Raw genomic sequence first — 18990 nt, 5'->3', positions numbered from 1 at the left:
CAGCTGCAGGATGTAGAGACATATATCATTTTATTGTTAAACTGGGCATACACAGTTGGATATGGAGAGTAATATAATTTATAGCACATTATGCTGCATTATTACAGTAAAGTCTATACAGATGCAATGGATTTGGAGATGCTCCTCTTGCAGTTACATTCAGTAGCAGTTTGGTCAGGGAGGCAGAACTTTAGGTAAACAACGTGGACTAGAGATTCCAGCACAATAAGCCATGTTGTAAAACAACCAAGAACCTACATTACTTAGTGTACTGTAGAGCTTACAATCTATATGGACTAGGGTGCTTAAAGGGGTTGTCCAGCAAAAATCTTTTTCTTTCAAATCAACTGATATCAGAAAGTTATATACATTTGTAATTTACTTCTATTAAAAAGTCTCAAGTCTTCCCATACTTATTAGCTGCTGTATGCCATGCAGAAAATGTTTTATTTTCAGTCTGACACAGTGCTCTCTGCTGACATCTCTGGCCGAGACAGGAACTCTGTCTTGGTTTTCTATGGGGATTCCCATAGAAAACTTCTCCTGCTCTGGACAGTTCCTGTCTCGGTCAGAGATGTCAGTAGAGAGCACTGTGTCAGACTGAAAATAAAACAACATTTCCTGCAGGACATATAGTAGCTAATAAGTATCGGAAGACTTGTGATTTTTTTTTAAAGAAGTAACTTACAAATCTATATAACTTTCTCATATCAGTTGATTTGAAAAAGATTTTTGATGGACAACCTCTTTTAATGACTCATTGTCTCAGTGTCTCATTTAATTCAGTTTCTGCAGGTGTATAGAATCTGGCCCCTACCAATGCAGTCTGCCTTTACAAACATTAGTGAAAGACTGGGGCGTTCCAAAGAGCTCACTGATACCTTTATGGTACTGTAATAGGATTTCACCTCTGTATTAAGTCAGTTCCTGAAATCTCTTCTCTCCTGGACCTTCCATGATCAGAGTGTTATTATTGAGAAGAGTGCCGAGTGCCGAAGAGGATGATGGAAAAGAAGTCACCTCTATGGTGGTAACTGCAGAGACCAAACCTCATCTGGCATTAGTATTAGAGAAAAGAAACAGTGCCAGGATTACTTGGATGCAGAGGTGTAAAACATCCCGCCACTGAAGCAGCAGAAACATGGGGCCTGTGGAGTGATGGATCACACTTATCTATCTGTCATCTGATGGATGAGTCTGGGGGAAAGTAAGTTTCGGCAGAACCCTACCTGCCTGACTGCATTGTGTACAGTCTGGTGGACGTGAGGTTGGTCTAAACCCCTAAGGGCTTATGCACAGGTTCAGTATTTTTTTCAGTTCTGTAGATTCCTTCGACTCTCCACCTGTACAAACTGCTAAAAATTACGGATTGGACATAAGTAGTACGTATTTCTGTAAATCACTTTTTTTCCCCCCTTCAATTGTAACCAATTGTAAGTCCATGTAGTGTACAGCTGCATGGGGGAGCCAGGGGGACTTAGGTTACATTCACATTAGGTAAATAGCAGCAGAATGATAGGCAGGTGTATACTGCTGTGTCCCCATGCAGATTTTAGGGAACCCTACATAACCTATTAGCAACTACTTTTTATTACCGAATGTATACTTTTTTTTTTTGTGTGGACTCAAAAATGTGTCCAAGTTCACAAAACAATCGTAAAGGCTTGGAAATGGGGCAGGAGCTTCTCTTCAGAACTGTACTTTAGTCCAGCTGCTTCTTCTTTCTGTAAAGTTCGGGTTATTTAAAGTCACTTGTTCCAGTTCTACAGCTTTTATAAAACTTCTGTGCGGCATCCTGGGAGTTGTAGTTTTCCAATAACATAGTGCAGGGATGGGGAACCTTCGGCCCTCCAGCTGTAGCAGAGCTACAATTCCCATCATGCCCAGACAACCAAAGGCTGTCCAGGAATGATGGGAATTGTAGTTCTGCAACAGCTGGAGGGCCATATGTTCCCCATCATTGGCCTTAGAGCTACAGACTGGAGACCATTGATCTATACTTTAGTTTTCCGCGCACCATCCACTCCCATCAGCCTTAGGGTACTATTACACCAACAGATCTGACGAAAGATTATCTGCCAAAGATTTGAAGCCAAACCCAGGAGTGGATTTGAAAAGAGGAGAAATCAGTCTTTCCTCTATGACCTGTTCTCTGTTTATAGTCTGTTCCTGGCTTTGGCTTCAAATCTTTGGCAGATAATCTTTCGTCAGATCTGTTGGTGTAATAGTACCCTTAGGGTGGGTTCACACTGAGGAATTGTAGAGGAAAGTTTTCTGGTTGAAATTCCTCGCCTATTTAGCTCTGGCAGAATTTCAAGCAGAATTAAAGCCCCATTGACTCCTATAGGATTCCTCTGGCGCAGTGCTTCTCAAACTGTGAGGCGGGCTTCACCAGTGAGGCGCCCCCTAGTTGTTGGTGAGGCCCAGCTGGGGAGCCAGTTTTCACAAAAGTAGGAGATGAGTGAAAGGTAGCCCAAGCATTATTTTCAGCTTCTAAATGGACTTTTAACACACATAGTGAGGCCCAGGCACCCTCTTGGTCAGTCTGGTGAGGCCCAGGCAGACTTTGCCTTGGTCTGTTGGGTGAGGCTCCAGTAGAAAAAGTTTGAGAAGCGCTGCTCTAGCGGAAACCGCCCAAAGAATTGACATGTTAAAGGGGTACTCCAGCGTGGGGGCACTTTTGCGCTGGGACTGAGCCTCCTTCACTGACTGGCTGAGCGGACCTGAGACGGCACGTCTCAGGCCCGCGTCAGACACCCGGAAGCGGCTGGGCTCCGGAGCGCCGCGATGAGGGACCTGCCGCTGGAACTGGGGAGGTGAGTGGACATCTTTTCCCTCGGCCACCTCGTCTCCGATCCCAGCGCAAAAGTGCCCCCACGCTGGAATACCCTTTTATTTCTTCAGGCGGAAAGCGGATCCACGGTGGAAATTCTGCTGTGTGAACAAATAAGCGGAAAGCCCATATTAAAGGGAACCATTCACCCCGTGGCCCTGGCAGAAACTGACATACAGTGACATAAAGGTCAATATACTTACCACATCGCTCCCGCTCCCGTCCCGAATCCCGTTGTTGACACGGAGAAATCTTCGATTCTTCTTCTCGCGCCCATTATGGTAATGAGCGCCGCCGGGCCCGAAGCCCAGCCTTCTCCCCGCCTCCGACACTCGATTGACGCCGGGTCTTATTCCTCCTCGTCTTCTTTCTTCTCGCCGGATCCTGCACAGGCGCCGTGGCGGTCGTTTTCGGCGCATGTGCAGTTCACAATTGAAGCCGCTCCGCAGCTTCACTGTTTACTGCGCGTGCGCCGATTGTCTCGAGCACGTATCCTGTTTACCGCGCAGGCGCAGAAGAGGTGACGAGACCATCGCAACGGCGCCTGTGCGGGAATTCGTCAGAAGACTGACGACGTCAATCAAGTTCCAGGAGGCGTGGATGGGCGGCGACGAGAAGAGGACCTCATGAATAAGTTGGACTCGTCCGTCATTTCCTATGGACGTTGGACTCATCTCGGCTCATTACCATAATGGGTGCGAGAAGAAGAATCGGCGATTTCTCCGTGTCAACAACGGGATTCGGGACGGGACCGGGAGCGATGTGGTAAGTATATTGACCTTTATGTCACTGTATGTCAGTTTCTGCCGGGGCCATGGGGTGAATGGTTCCCTTTAAAGCCAATGTACATTCACAATGTTCATTCATTACGGGCGGAATTCCGTGCGGATTCGGCGCGCATTTTGATGCGGAATCCACCTGAAAATCCGCGAGAATTCCTTAGTGTGAACCCACCCTTATCCGGTTTCCATTGAGGTATCCATGTTTTTTATTTTGTATACAAGTGTGGTTGAGCGCTCTTATCTGTACTTCAGAACATATTATAATGGAAACAATGGAAAGGAGACCAATCTCTAGTGTGAACTGCGTCTAATGATGCCCCTCCCATCTCATAAGTAGCCTATGGTCATGTTCACACATACACTGCAGCATACCCACTGGTTTAAATGGGCTGAAGCTGTCTAATAGTAACTAACAACTAGAGAACATTCATTTTCTCTTAGAACGATGATTGCCCAATCTGTGGCTCTCCTGCTGTTACAAAACTACAACACCCAGCATGCCTGCAAAGTCGCATCCTGGAGTTGTAGTAGTGTGACCTCGGGATGGAGATAACTGGTCCGAACTGCAGTACACACTGACCGCCTCAAACGAGACCGTCATGTGGTACGCTGACGTCACTGTCATGTGACCGCGAGGTAATGAAGGGTTTCTAGAAATAGGCACCGTAGCTCGCCACGGGACTGTTGTGGGGTCCTGCGCGGAGGGATATGGCTGTCCTCGCCGTGCCTGATCACAACTAATGCAACAGTCCAATTGTGGCAGATCCTCACCCCGTATGTAACGTCTCTGTGCGCGTTCTATGGCGTGTACTTTCTATTGTCTGATTACTTGAATGGTGTCATTGTAATAAGGTCGCTGTCAGGGCAGCCTCGGTGGGGGCCTCACTGCTGCCAGTGTTGCTGAAGCTGCCGATGTGGACAGGAGCCGGTAACCAGCTGGGGGGGGATGTGGGGATGTGGGGGTGCCCGGTATTGGGGAGCACCAGAGTCATACAGCATAGGAAATGAGTGACATGATAGTATATAATGCAGTAATCCTAACAAGCAGTGGTGACCCCAGGACCCCTCCATGGCAGCTGTATGTGATAGGGAAGGTCTAGTACCTGTAGGGCAGTGTTCACACACGGCTTTCTGCAGGTGTCCTGTTCTTCTGATACATCCTCCTTCATATGACTAGAACTTATCATAGCAGACATTTCTGCTTCTACAATCTGATCTCCCCTTGTAGGTTATACACAGGGATCTGAGCGTTTCATGGGAAAAAATCCCTGTATTGGTCCTGGTTTTTGTGTAGTCTTTATAACTGTATAATTCTAGGGGGCATAAAAACTATCGGTTAACTTTTTTTTTTCGTCCACTTAAAATTCCATGTTTATTTAGGGTGCGTTCACACCTACAGGATCCGCAGCAGATTTGATGCTGTGTTCAGTTATTTAAATGAAATCTGCTGCGGATCCGCAGCAGAAAATAAGCTGCGGATCCGGTAAGTGTGAACGTACCCTTAAGCTTCTTTTTTTTTTTTTTTTTTTTTTATCTATTTTTATAATGTCTGAAAGGTAAGATTTACTTTTTATGGAACTTTTTAATAAAATTTAGAATCGCCTCATCAGTTCTGGTATATTCCATGCACTAAAGCTTCCTGTCATTATAAGGGAATGTCCCCCGCCCCCCGGCGGATTGCGTGGCTCACCGCCGCGCATCTCCGCCTGTGCCATAGACTCCATTCTATGGTCAGGCAGATTCCGCTGTCCAAAGAATGAACGGGCTCATTCTTCGGGCAGAGGGCAGAATCTGCCTGACCATAGAATGGAGTCTATCCGCTGGGGGTTAACCCTCTGTGTTATGTTGTGTGCACATAATCTAAAACTTGGTATAGTAAAATAATAAAAGGGTAGAGATGAGCGAACCGCGTTCGGGTTCGAGTCCACCCGAACGATCGGCATTTGATTAGCGGGGACTGCTGAACTTGGATAAAGCTCTAAGGTTGTCTGGAAAACATGGATACAGCCAATGACTATATCCATGTTTTCCACATAGCCTTAGGGCTTTATCCAACTTCAGCAGCCACCGCTAATCAAATGCCGAAAGTTCAGGTTCGGATCGACTCGAGCATGCTCCAGCCTTATAAAAACATGGCAGCTTCCTTCCAGAAACAGCCGCACTCTTGTCCTCAGTGTGGGTGTGTTAATGGAGCTCTGTTCCATTAAAGTGAATGAAGCTGAATTGTAATAGCCCAGAAATTCACAGGACACCTTCACTGATAGGGCCCTATTACAGGGAACGATAATCTGCCAAATCAGGCCGATTCGACAGATCATCGATCCTTGTAATAAAGACAACAAACGGCTGAAGAAATGATCATTGGCTGATCGTGTCTTTTGGTCCTGACATAAAATCCTCGGCCACCAGGTGCTCACTGCTGTGTGTAATAGCAATGCCTGGCTGATGTATGTGTATTCCATCGGACGATGTATTCCATCGGACGATTATCGTTCAGATTATCGTTAAATCATTCGAATCTAAACGATAATCGTTCGGTTGAAATGCAGTTAACGATTAACGACCGAACGAGAAATCGTTGATCGCTTTATAAGACCTGGACCTATTTTTTCGTTGCTCGTTCGCAAATCGCTCGCATTGAATAAGACGTCGTTTGGGCGTTCGCAGTAGATACGAACGCAATAGCGAAGAAATAGCAAAGAAAAACTATCGCAAATACGATCATAAGTAACTATTATCGTTTCATGGAAATGAATGAATCATTTCAGGTCTTTCGCAATAGCGGTCGTTTGAGATCATTAATCGTTAATGATTATGCGAACGATAATCGTCCAGTGGAATAGGGCCCTAAGTTCTTACGTTACCTCTCCACACAGCCGCTGAAGCACATCTCTGAGCTGCTGTCTGAAGTGACAGGCTGCTTAGCCAATCACTGACCAGGACTGGACTGCCGCGGCCAGTGTTTGGCGAGCAGCCTGTCACTTCAGAAACCAGCTCTAAAGTTGCAGCGGTGGCTGTGGGGAGTGTGGAGAGGTAATCTTAACAACTTTTACTTTACACTTTTAAAGCAAGGGCTGCATGGACATCGCTAATGAGATTATATATATATATATATATATATATATATATATATATATATATATATATATATATATATATATATATATATATATATATATATATATATATGTATACATACACACACACACAGCCCTTGCTGCACAATAATCGAGCCGTGTAATAGGCTCAGTAAATGAGCGCCGTTCTGCTAGAATAACTATAGTTCTTGGGCGGTCTGATAAGGCCATTAGTCTGCTGATGTCTCTGTAAGGTTACATTCACATAATGGATTATTTTGCTTTTACAGATTTAGAAAATAAGCTGCGACGTTCAGATATTTTTTTTTTTTCCCCCTGCATTTTTACCCTAATAACAAAAAGATATTAAATTCTAATCTGCAAGGGGTTACATTGTATGTTATACTGCATTATATAGTTATACTTTTTACCAGGTGGTAGGTATTATATTATATTTAGAGATGAGCGAACCGGGTTCGAGTCGATCCGAACCTGAACGTTTGGCATTTGATTAGCGGGGGCTGCTGAACTTTGATAAAGCTCTAAGGTTGTCTGGAAAACATGGATACAGCCAATGACTATATCCATGTTTTTCACATAACCTTTGGGCTTTATCAAAGTTCAGCAGCCACCGCTAATCAAATGCCGAAAGTTCAGGTTCGGATCGACTCGAGCATGCTCAAAGTTCGCTCATCTCTAATTATATTGTAATAATAAATATTCCCTGCCAAGTTCTCATGCAATCAGTGTTAGTTATTATAATATTGCTATTATAGTATTTGCTGACTTTGTGCACAGTTGTGTATCGTCTTATGCTGTCCTCTAATCATTTTTGTTTTTCAGGCGATGAAATCTTTGTGACAATTTGACAAATATTGCTTCCACATACATTACAGTCCTTTTCTCTGTATTTGATCTCTTCACAGGTTTAGGGGTGGACACTGTATAGAAATGGTGATCCCTAAAGCCCATTGCCTTCTGCTTGCTGTTATTTTAGTCCCATTCTTCAGTTGTACTGCGGCCAGAAGAGGGCAGGATGTGCACTGTGGAGGTAGGAGGTCATCAGCTGCTGGTCTTGCTTAGGGCCCTATCACACTAAGAGATAATCTGCCCATTTAGGCCGATTTGGCAGATTATTGCTTCTTATAAGGGTCCATTTACACAGAAAGATTATCTGCCAAAGATTTGAAGCCAAAGCCAGAAACAGACTATAAACAGAGATCAGGTCATAAAGGAAAGCCTGAGATTTCTCATACATTCCTGGCTTTGGCTTCATATCTTTGGCAGATAATCTTTCTGTGTAAATAGACCCTTATAAAGACAACGATTAGCCAATCATAAACGATTTAAACGTTTATTGTTGTAGTTTAAAGCGACTCTGTACCCACAATCTGCCTCCCCAAACTGCTTGTACCTTCAGATAGCTACTTTTAATCCAAAATCTGTCCTGGGATCCATTTGCCAGGTGATGCAGTTATTGTCCTAAAAAAACAACTTTTAAAGAGGATCAGGTACATGCTCTTAAAAATTACACATGAATTGAATAACGCGCGGCCTGGTGAAGGCGATGCCCGGTTCCCACGTATGGTGCCGTTCTATTCATGGTTACCGGGCCGGGTTGAAGCACTGGAGGCAGGCCAGCCCACCCCCAGTGGGAGGAAACCCCCGCCCCTCTATAATGCAGCTCCATGCATAGTGATACTGTTTTTCAATGCTATATTTGTTAAGGAAATGTAAAAAAAAAAAATCGCTGGAATACCTTCCTTATTTTTAGCCTCTATATTTCATCAGCATTTTTTTTCATTCTTTATGTATGAGGTCTCGTTTAGCGTGGCAGACATCCTAATTTTAGGACGCATGTTGGAGGTTTAAATAAGTGGGAAGAAAAATGTTTCTGGCACAAATAAAATGTTGCTTAATCTGCCTCCTCCCTCTCATTTACATAGAATGCCACTATGATTGGGGGAGGGGGACTACAAACAGAACAAGTTGATAAAGTTAAGGTAAATGGACCTTTTGAATATAAAACTAAACAATGCCATTCTGTATACCTTTTGTTGTCTATTCCAGAGGGGCAGCCCTTGTTATAAACCATCCTCACATCTCTTAGCTCCGCCATTGACTGTTAGGACCAAAGATTACAGGCAGCAAGGGTCCATTTACACAGAAAGATTATCTAACCGATTATCTGCCAAAGCCAGAAACAGACTATTAACAGAGATCAGGTCATAAAGGAAAGCCTGAGATTTCTCCTATTTTCAAAACCATTCCCCGCTTTGGCTTCAAATCTTTGGCAGATAATCTTTCTGTGTAAATGGACCCTAATGTTTTGGAATGTGAAAAGGGGTATTCTTACCTGGGGTAGTTATGCTCTATCCAGATTATGCACAGGACAGGGCAGCCCTAGCGGTCACATGCCCTGCAATCTCGAGAACCCTGAAATCCATGCACAATAGAGCTGAATGCATCTTTCAGCTCTCTGGTGGCTCAGATTTTAGGGTCACTGTTTAGATTGTGGGGGTGCCAGCAGTTGGACTCCCCTTGATCTTAGTTATGCCCTTTCTTGTGCACACTCTGAAAAGGGCATAACTACCCCAGGTAGTACCCTACCAGATTTTTCCCTCCTATGGGAAAATGTGTTGCACAATTCCCATCTTAATCTATTAGCTGCTTATGTAGTGAACAAACCTACAGGGCCTTAACGTAGGAGAGATGTGTGTTACACACTTCTGCCTGGATAATAGAGAAGAGACATGAATGACGACACCTCCTTATTACTAATGTAATTAAAAATGGGTTTTCTAAAAATGACAACCACTTTAGAGCGTGTGACGCAGAGGGGGGAGTTTACGAAGACTGGCATCTGACATGGTGGTCAGTAAATTCCCCCTGCCGATGTATTCAGCAGATTCATATGGAGGTGTATCTGCCATTGCAACTGCTGCCTGTGTGCTGGACATAATAAAATATACTAGCAGTCAGCCAGCCTAGGTTGTCTATAGTTTACAGCAGGGGCGGCCCATTTACTTGATACCCTGCCCACTTCAAAGTGGCATGGGCAGCATAAACTTTCTGGAAAAAAATTCCAAAACATTTTGCTTTAATAGCTTCATTAAAAATTGTGAAATGTTCACAACAAGACCAAGCTTAACTAAATAATACATTCATCCCCCCCCCCCCCCCCCAATAACATTTGGCCTGCCTAGGGTAGTAGATCTCTACAATGGAGTCAACATGGCAAACATGTACAAATAGTAGTGTTTGAGCTCCCTGTATTCTGTCAAACTTCAGAGTATAATTATTGCTCATAATTCTTCTTCAGGACAATCAGAACTTGTATGCTGCTGCTGACAGACAGCCATAACACACATCCAAAAGGCATCCCATAAAGGGTCCATAGTCAGCTCTGCTACATATGCTTAGAACACGTTTGGGAGTAAATTAAGCAACATGCTTGTATGCTTTCCGCACTATAGATTGTAGTCTTTGGATGACTGCTTTTGCATCGTAGATGGGGATGGTCCGAACTCTCCGAGGTTCGGGTTCGTATGAACCCCAACACTGGGCATCAGATTCCCGCTGTCTGCCCGCTCCGTGGAGCAAGTGGATACAGCGGGAGGACAGCCTGGAAAACTGGGATACAGCCTATGGCTATGGCTGTATCCCAGTTTTCCAGGCGGTCCTACCACTGGATTCGCCCGCTGCACGGAGCGGGCAGACAGCGGGAATCATTACCGAGAGTTCGGTTCGTACAAACTCGAACCGAACTCGGTTCGGACCATCCCTAATCGTGTAACACCTAACAAAGATGAAGATAATCACGGTTATTGTGCTTGAACGTGTGCTGATGGCTTTTATGTCACATTGTGGATTCTCCCAGTTGTGGTGACCGGCAGAGGACATGTTTACATGTTTATGGATGCCGTGCCTACATTGGCCTTTATACGCACGCCAGGCCCGCATCACACTATGATGCTGAACTTGGCGTATATCCCAGGAGAAACTCCCAGTGTATATACAAGGCATATTCTTAAGGTGCCATTCTCAAGCATTGCCAAAATGGTGTCCTTTTGCCCTCTATGGGGGAGATTTATCAAACATGGTGTAAAGTGAAACTGGCTCAGTTGCCCCTAGCAACCAATCAGATTCCACCTTTCATTCCTCACAGACTCTTTGGAAAATGAAAGGTGGAATCTGATTGGTTGCTAGGGGCGACTGAGCCAGTTTCACTTTACACCATGTTTGATAAATCTCCCCATATGCCTCTAATATGTTTCTTTTTGCAGTATGTAGTAGCATAGTGGACTATTCTCTATGGTATACAGTATATAAACATATAACGCAGTATGTGTATATAATATTCTTGAAATAGGTGACAGCCTTCCATCAGACATCCGAGCTGTATGTTGGGAGCCTTTTCTGGTGTGTTCCTCACATGGAGTCTCAGAATGTGATATGAAACGGGGCTTAAAGAGGTTATCCAATTTTGCAAAATTAGTGGCCTATTCAAATATGCAGGGGCCTGACTCCTGAGACCCTTGCAAATCAGATGTTTGAAGGGCCACAGCTCTATGGGTGTGTGTTGTAGCATTGCAGGTGACTGCGGCAATGCCCATCCATTATTGATGATGTCCTCAGTGTTATAAGGCTGGAGAATCCCCTTGATGCATTTTAGGTGATTTTTTTTTTTCCTGATCTCTTGCAATACGTTTGCAATAATGCCTTCTGTTCTGTACCAGCTTGCCGGGCTCTTGTTGATGAAATGGAGTGGGAGATCTCACAGGTAGATCCCAAGAAGACAATACAGAAAGGATCTTTTAGAATAAACCCTGATGGCTCCCAGTCAGTCACAGAGGTACAGTCAATTGTGTTTACGCTGCCATATTTTCTGGCTTACTTATGTCTCTGCATTCTTTTTTCTTTTTTTTTTTTTTTTTGCTGAAATCGCATTATGTCCATTTAATATCTACCTATGGCGCTAAAAGTAAGCCGGTAATAAGAAACCATTATCGTTTTACACTTCACTCTTTACACTTAATGCACCGATCGATCGATAATACCCATCCCTTATTTATAATAGTCATTCATACATGAAATCCTTACTTGTCACATTAGCTAGCCTTACTCGCTAAAGATTTAATCTTGCAGTATTTTTCACCATATTAAATGTAGGTGCCCTATGCCAGAACTGAAGCACATCTTATGGAGCTTCTAGAACAGGTTTGTGAAAATATGAAGGATTATGGTGAGAAGATAGAGCCAGAAACACACCGTAAGACCTATGTACGCGTCCTTTCACGTGACGGCACGAAAATGGACGCCTCCAACACCAACATTGACAGAGAAGCAATAGCAGATTTAAAATTTACGGTGAGTATCGTTTGATTTTTGGTGTATGTAGTTTTTGACAGCAGTAAGCTATATTGTAAATGCCTATGTGGTCTGTAACACTGGCTGTAATGTATTTACTTTGATAAACTGTACTGTACCTTAGGACTCCTGTATATGAGAGAACCCTGCAGTGGGGTACTGACTTAGCTGCTGAGAAAGAGAAAGCTGTATCCAAGCTTTACCAGTATCAGGAGCATGCCAGGAACATATCCAAGCTTTTCCATGTTGGATGGAGGCACTGATATGCCCTTTATATACCTTGTCCTACAGATGCTTCATTGGATTAATATCTGGGAACAAAAAGCCAGGGAAACAAGGAAAACTGTCATGTTACTGAAACAAACCCAGGATTATATAACGCATGTTACATGGTGCATTGTCCTGCTAAAAGTGTCATCCTGCCATAGGGTAACTAGCTGTTCAGGGTGTGCCAACAGAACATTAATCTGTTTTTTATATTTGCATAGTACTGCAGTGTCCCTTTGAGTAGCAATGTCCTAAATGGTTTCCTGTATAGTTTGTAAAGTTTAAATACAGTCACAGGAAGTAAAACTGTGACATTATAGCCTCTTGTATAAACTTTAGTTAAAATGTATCTTTTTATAACCTGCTTAAAATAGCTGATTTATTATGTCAACAGTTCTCTGGGACTTGCTGGATTCTCGATTACGTTAGATAGGTAACGTATTACAGGCGTTTATCACACAGAAAGTGCACGCTTTCAATGGGCATGTGACTTGCTAAACAATAACTGGCAAACCTCATCTTTGTTCCTAATCTTTACCTGCAAACATACACTGTAGAGAGTAGGATGTAGAGGCTCTGTCCACTAGAAAGCCGACTGCACATCGCTATGTTCAACAGTGATGGGCGGCCAATGGCTGAAGTTTCAACAAAAACTTTTAAATTACCTGCTCACATTTCCGGTATTTTCCTGCGCTCTGCTTCATCCCTGGTCCCGCACGCCGCAGCTTTAGAGCGACCTCTCAGCTCAGGCCGCAGGAGAACACTGGGAACGTGGACAGATAATGTATTGTGCAGGACAAGTAGTGTTTGAGCAAGGGCTCGACGAACATCGCTAACGATATTCAGTGCAACACTTGCTAAACAACTATCGGGCTGTGTAATAGGCCCAGTAAACCAGTGCCGATCTAGTAGATCGGCGCCCTTTTACAGCATTGATCGGGCCACTGTCGGCTTGTGTAATAGGACCCTAACCCTTTAAATCATGACAGAGGAGGCCGTTCACAACAGCCAGCAGCTATAGTGCTGTATCAGTTGATTTAGGGAGAATGTTTCTACCTGCTAGTCCTATTATTTAGTGTTGGGGTTCTTAGCAGTCAGACTCCGAACAATCAAAATCTTTGACATACCTGAGACAGGGTGCACATTACCATTGTGTTTTCCGAGACATGGATACGTTGGTGCCAACCAATCTGTGCATGGACACAATCTACTTCTATGGCAAAATATAATCACCTGGTGGCTTATGTTCAGATTATTTGCTGCACCAGGCTTTTGAGTCCATGTAAAAAATTGTATTTGTGCAGGATATTACATGAACATAGTCACTAGCTAATTACATTCAGGCCATAGAAGTAAATAGGGTCCTTGCCAATCCAGTCAAATCAAGTACCCTGCCTTGGAAAGGTGCACCCGTACATGTCAGAATTTTTATGGGGTTTTTGTCGTGTATGTGTTTTTTGTTTTTTTTTTAAATTAAAGCAACATTTTAGGTATTTTTTTTTCAGGTTTTTAGTTCACCTAGCTACTGCAGTTTAAAGCCCTTTGGCTTTGCTTAGAATCAGATCCTTTATGTTACAGAGCCCATTTCCCCAGTACTGGTAAGGAAGAGAACCTGTAATAAAAAGTTACAGCTGCAGTTTAGCTGTGCATGAGATTCACCTTGCTTTAGCTGTCTTTGTCAGCCATCGTATATCAGGAAACACTGTGAAATGACTACACTGCAGAATCAAGGAGTCAAAAATAGAATGTCCAGAGCGACTGTCCTGCTTGCCAGGGAAAGACGCTCACCATTGGGGTTGTAAATATGGCAAGATAGTGGTATTAAACATTAGGTCAACTCCATTAGGAATTGCATTTAATGCTTTGGAATTTTTTAAAAAATTATCAATTTCATCCCCCACCGCTCCAGCCACTGGGTTCTCCAGTGTGTCCAATCGGATCCTGCAGTCATGTGTTACTTCTGCCTTCCTAATACATTGACAGTATCACAATCTCTGTAGATTGCTGTGGAATATGTTGGTTCTATATAAGCAACCGGAAATAGAAGAAAAGCGAATGGACAAAAGGGAACAGCACATGATTGCAAGATCTGACTACACACACTGCTTCCCTTTTTATATAGCTCTAGTGCATCTAAAAAAAAACAAACTGTAGTGTTGCATGTACCCTTGAAGGCATGAAAGAGTGGAGCATGAGTCATGTGTACCTCTGTGTGATGGCACATGGGCATTGCATTCAGGGTCTGTGCCTGAGTAGATAAAAGCTGCAATGTAGTTGGTTCTTATAGACAACGCTTTTCTGTAAACAGTTTTATGCGTATTTCTCATCAGAATAGGAAATCTTCTTATACAACATTTTCTGCATATTAAGAAAACACAGATACAAATACAGACCCACCACCAATTGAGCAGATCCTTTGTATCTGTTACTACAAAAATATCTCAATCTGTATTAATTAAATTACATAATTTATTTTTGATACAACAATAAGGTAAGGACTCCTAAATAGTCAATGAGAACCTTGTAGACATGCATATTTTATGAACATATTTTATTTATGTTTGGTGAATATCCCTGAACTATGAGGCAGCATGAATAAATAACCATAGCATTGACCCCTATGACATGAGTGATGTGCACATCTGTTACCTAAAACGTCATGAGATAAATCCATTTGGACAAGTCAGGGTAAATAAGGGGTGTCCCAAAGTGGACTTACATTTTTATATACAATTCATTTTCAGATATACCCTGCCACCCTCCCTATAGTCACATTGTGAAAATTCTTGCTTGATAAATGCTTGAAATAGTTTCCTCTGACCAATTCCAGTTCCACAAGTATCCCTAATAAACATACCCTTGAGACCAGGGGCATAAGAAGAGTGTATACCTGATGAAATCCAGAACTTCTTTCCAGTAGTAACATACTACTGAACATCTCTGCCACATCTTGGGCTTTTGAAGTTTATCATCTCTGTTCTGTGAAGAAGGAAATGCATTTAGAATATGCACTTAATATATTTGGAATAGACTAGTGATGAGCGAGTACTAAAATGCTCGGGTGCTCGTTACTCGAGCCGATTATTTCCAGATACTCGAGTACTCGTTTCGAGTAACGAACCCCATTGAAGTCAATGGGAGACTCAAGCATTTTTTTGAGGGGACTCAAGTTCGGTAGAGAGAAGGTCATGTGAAAACCTGTCAACCTCAGAAATTGATGGAAACACAACAGGAAACAGCAGGGGCAGCAGGTATGCATGCCTCTGAGGCTACCTAATACCATCATTATGCCTAATTCTGTGCAACAGCCTGGTTAAAACAGAGGTAGGCATAGGGACCACCCAAAAACTCAGCCTGACACAGCATGGCATTGAGAACACATGGAACCATTAAAACAGAGGTAGCCTATCATGAACCACCAAAAATTCAGCCTGACACAGCATAGCGGTGAGGACAGAGTGAACAAGGTAGAAGCGGTAGCCAGTCAGCCTTCCAAAAATTATACCAAACACTGCATGGCATTGAGCACACAGAGAACTGCCGGGATCAGCAGTAGCCAACATGGAGGCAAGGGCAGGCACCACAGTAGTCAGCAGTAGTCAACATGGATGGCAGTAAAGGCCCAGCAGTAGTCTACATGGATGCCAGTTAAGGCCCAGCAGTAGCCAACTTGGAGGCAAGGGCAGGCACACCAGTAGTCAGCAATTGTCAACATGGATGCCAGTTAAGGCCAAGCAGTAGCCAACATGGAGGCAAGGGCAGGCACTACAGTAGTAAGCAGTAGTCAACATGGATGCCATTAAAGGCCCACCAGTAGTCTACAGGGATGCCAGTAAAGGCCCAGCAGTAGCTAACATGGAGGCAGGGCAGCACGGTGGCTCAGTGGTTAGCACTGTAACCTTGCAGCGCTGGAGTCCTGGGTTCAAAGACGACCAAGGACAACATCTGCAAAAAGTTTGTATGTTCTCTCCATGTTTGCGTGGGTTTCCTCCGGGTACTCCGGTTTCCTCCCACACCCAAAAACATACAGATAGGTGAAGCGCTGCGGAATCTGTGTGCACTATACAAATAATAAAAAGAAAAAAAAAACAAGGGCAGGCAGAGAAGTAGTCAACATGAATGCCAGTTAAGGCCCAGCAGTAGTCAACATGGATGCCAGTAAAGGCCCAGCAATAGTCAACATGGATGCCAGTTAAGGCCCAGCAAAAAGGAGGCAAGGGCAGGCCCAGCAGTAGTCAACATGGATGCCAGTAAAGGCCCAACAATAGTCAACATGGATGCCAGTTGGGGCCAGCAAAAAGGAGGCAAGGGCAGGCACACCTAGTGAGGCTCCCTAAAACTAGGCCAGACACTGCAGGGCCTTGAACACACAGAGAGCCATTTCAAGTGAGTGAGGAAGCTAGTGAGGCTCCCCAAAACTAGACCAGATACAGCATGGCATTCAGCACACAGAGAGCCATTACAAGTGAGTCCACTCAAAAATTGGAGTGAGTCCAGGGGCTGGGATATGTAGTGGACATGAACCCGGGTGCTGACAGCTAACTGGCTAGGCCAGTTGTCAGTCAGCACTCACCATCAAGGGTACACTTGATGCCGCTCGACCGGGGGTGGTGAGGCCCCGGCCACGGCTAGATAAAAAATAAAACAGCAGGCTGGTTGGCGGGGGCGCAATTGGCGGGCCCCCGTCAACCAGTCCCGCTCCTCCACAGATGTAGTGTGACGTCAGAGCATGGCAGTGAGGACACAGAGAAAAATACAGTCTGCTTAACCCCTTAAGGACAGAGCCCATTTCGATTTTTGCGTTTTAGTTTTTTCCTCCTTGTGCTTAAAAGGCCATAGCAGTTGCATTTTTCCACCTAGAAACCCACATGAGCCCTTATTTTTTGCGTCACTAATTGTTCTTTGCAATGACAGGCTGAATTTTTGCATAAAGTACACTGCGAAACCAGAAAAAAATTCAAAGTGTGGTGAAATTGAAAAAAAAAAAATGCATTTTGTTTATTTGGGGGAAATGTGTTTTTACTCCGTTCGCCCTGGGGTAAAACTGACTTGTTATATATGTTCCTCAAGTCGTTACGTTTAAAACGATATATAACATGTATAACTTATATTGTATCTGATGGCCTGTAAAAAATTTAAACCATTGTCAACAAATATACGTCACTTAAAACCGCTTCATTCCCAGGCTTATAGCGCTTTTATCCTTTGGTCTATGGGGCTGGGTGAGGTGTCATTTTTTACGCCATGATATGTTCTTTCTATCGGTACCTTGATTGCGCATATACGACTTTTTGATCGCTTTTTATTACAATTTATTACACGCCATTTATTACACGCCATTTACCGTGCGAGATCAGGAATGTGATTAATAGTTCAGGCGATTACGCACACGGCGAAACCAAACATGTTTGTTTATTTATTTATTTACTTTTATTTATAACCTGGGAAAAGGGGGGTGATTCAGACTTTTATTAGGGGAGGGGGCTTTTTACTATTAACAACACTTTTTTTTTTTACTTTAACACTTATACTAGAAGCCCCCCTGGGGGACTTCTAGTATAAGTGATCTGATCTCTCATAGAGATCTCTGCAGCATAGATATGCTGCAGAGATCCATGAGATAGGCACTCGTTTACTTCCGGCTGCTGCAGCCGGAAGTACACGAGTGCCGAGCCGGAGACGGTGCCATCTTGGAGCGGTCCCCGGCCGGCTTCAGAAACGGAGATCGCTCCTCCGGGATAACATCCCGAAGGAGCGATCTCCGCCACTAGACACCAGGGAACAGCTGTATCCGGTAATCGGATGCAGCTGTCATGTTTGACAGCTGCATCTGATTACTGTATTAGCGGGCACGGCGATCGGACCGTGCCCGCTAATACCTACGGTCCCGGGCTACAAGCGGCACCCGGGACCGCCGCGGTTCAGAGTGGGATGGCCGCGCTCTGAACGTCCTTACCGGCATCAGGGCGTAAATATACGCCCGATGTCGTTAAGGGGTTAAGAGGCCACGGAATTTGATCAAATACACTTTCAATCCTTTAAAGAGTCTCTAAGAGACGGCAAGTGCGGTAGCCTGTGTATTAAAAAGACCTGGTCAATCCTGCCTTCAAAAAGGCTACTACAACATCCAAGAAAGGAAAGAAGCTACTGGTAAAAGGCCTGGTCAATCCTGCCTTCAAAACGGCTAAAACATCCAAGCAAGGTAGAAGGTGCTGTTCAGCAGTTTGAGCACCGCCTGTTGGCACTTACCCACGGCAGTGCTGCTGCGCCTAAAAGTAAAATAGCCAGATTATGGCTAGATTTAGCCTCACACCCTCATGCAGTTGTGCGTGATAGGCATCTCTTTGGAGGTAGGGACGAAGAATAACAATACAGTCTTCTTAAGAGGCCCGAGCTAAAAAAAAAAAATGAAAGGACAGCAGAGAATCCCCGCAAGTTCACATCCACAGGTCATATGGTTTGACATGGATAACACAAGGATGCTAAATTAGGATCCACCATTATCACTGTCTGTTTCTTTGAACAGTGAAAATTGCACTTTAATTGAAGTCGATTTGATTTTAAAATTTAAATTGAAGGTTAGAAAATAAAAAAGAATTAAGTGGCCATTAACTGCAAGGGCAGGCACACCAGTAGTCTACATGGGTGCCAGTTAAGGCCC

At 43.9% G+C, this 18990-nt stretch overlaps 1 protein-coding gene across 2 annotated transcripts in view; it reads left to right on the top strand.

Moving 5' to 3' along the window:
• Positions 1-4281: 4281 nt before the first annotated feature.
• Positions 4282-18990, top strand: part of CNPY2 (canopy FGF signaling regulator 2) — a 25162-nt gene continuing 10453 nt past the window's right edge. Inside the window, exons 1-4 of one of the 2 annotated variants that reach the window (XM_069970054.1) lie at positions 4282-4389; positions 7619-7743; positions 11432-11547; positions 11865-12062. In XM_069970054.1, the coding sequence (XP_069826155.1) occupies positions 7644-7743; positions 11432-11547; positions 11865-12062 (414 nt within the window). In that variant the 5' untranslated portion in view covers positions 4282-4389; positions 7619-7643. Of the gene's footprint in view, positions 4390-4415; positions 4544-7618; positions 7744-11431; positions 11548-11864; positions 12063-18990 lie in introns of those variants that run through there. The other variant, XM_069970055.1, reaches the window with a different exon arrangement.

The sequence above is a fragment of the Dendropsophus ebraccatus genome, chromosome 5 (genome assembly GCF_027789765.1).
Source record: "Dendropsophus ebraccatus isolate aDenEbr1 chromosome 5, aDenEbr1.pat, whole genome shotgun sequence".
NCBI lineage: Eukaryota > Metazoa > Chordata > Amphibia > Anura > Hylidae > Dendropsophus > Dendropsophus ebraccatus.
This window is presented reverse-complemented; position numbering and strand designations above follow the sequence as displayed.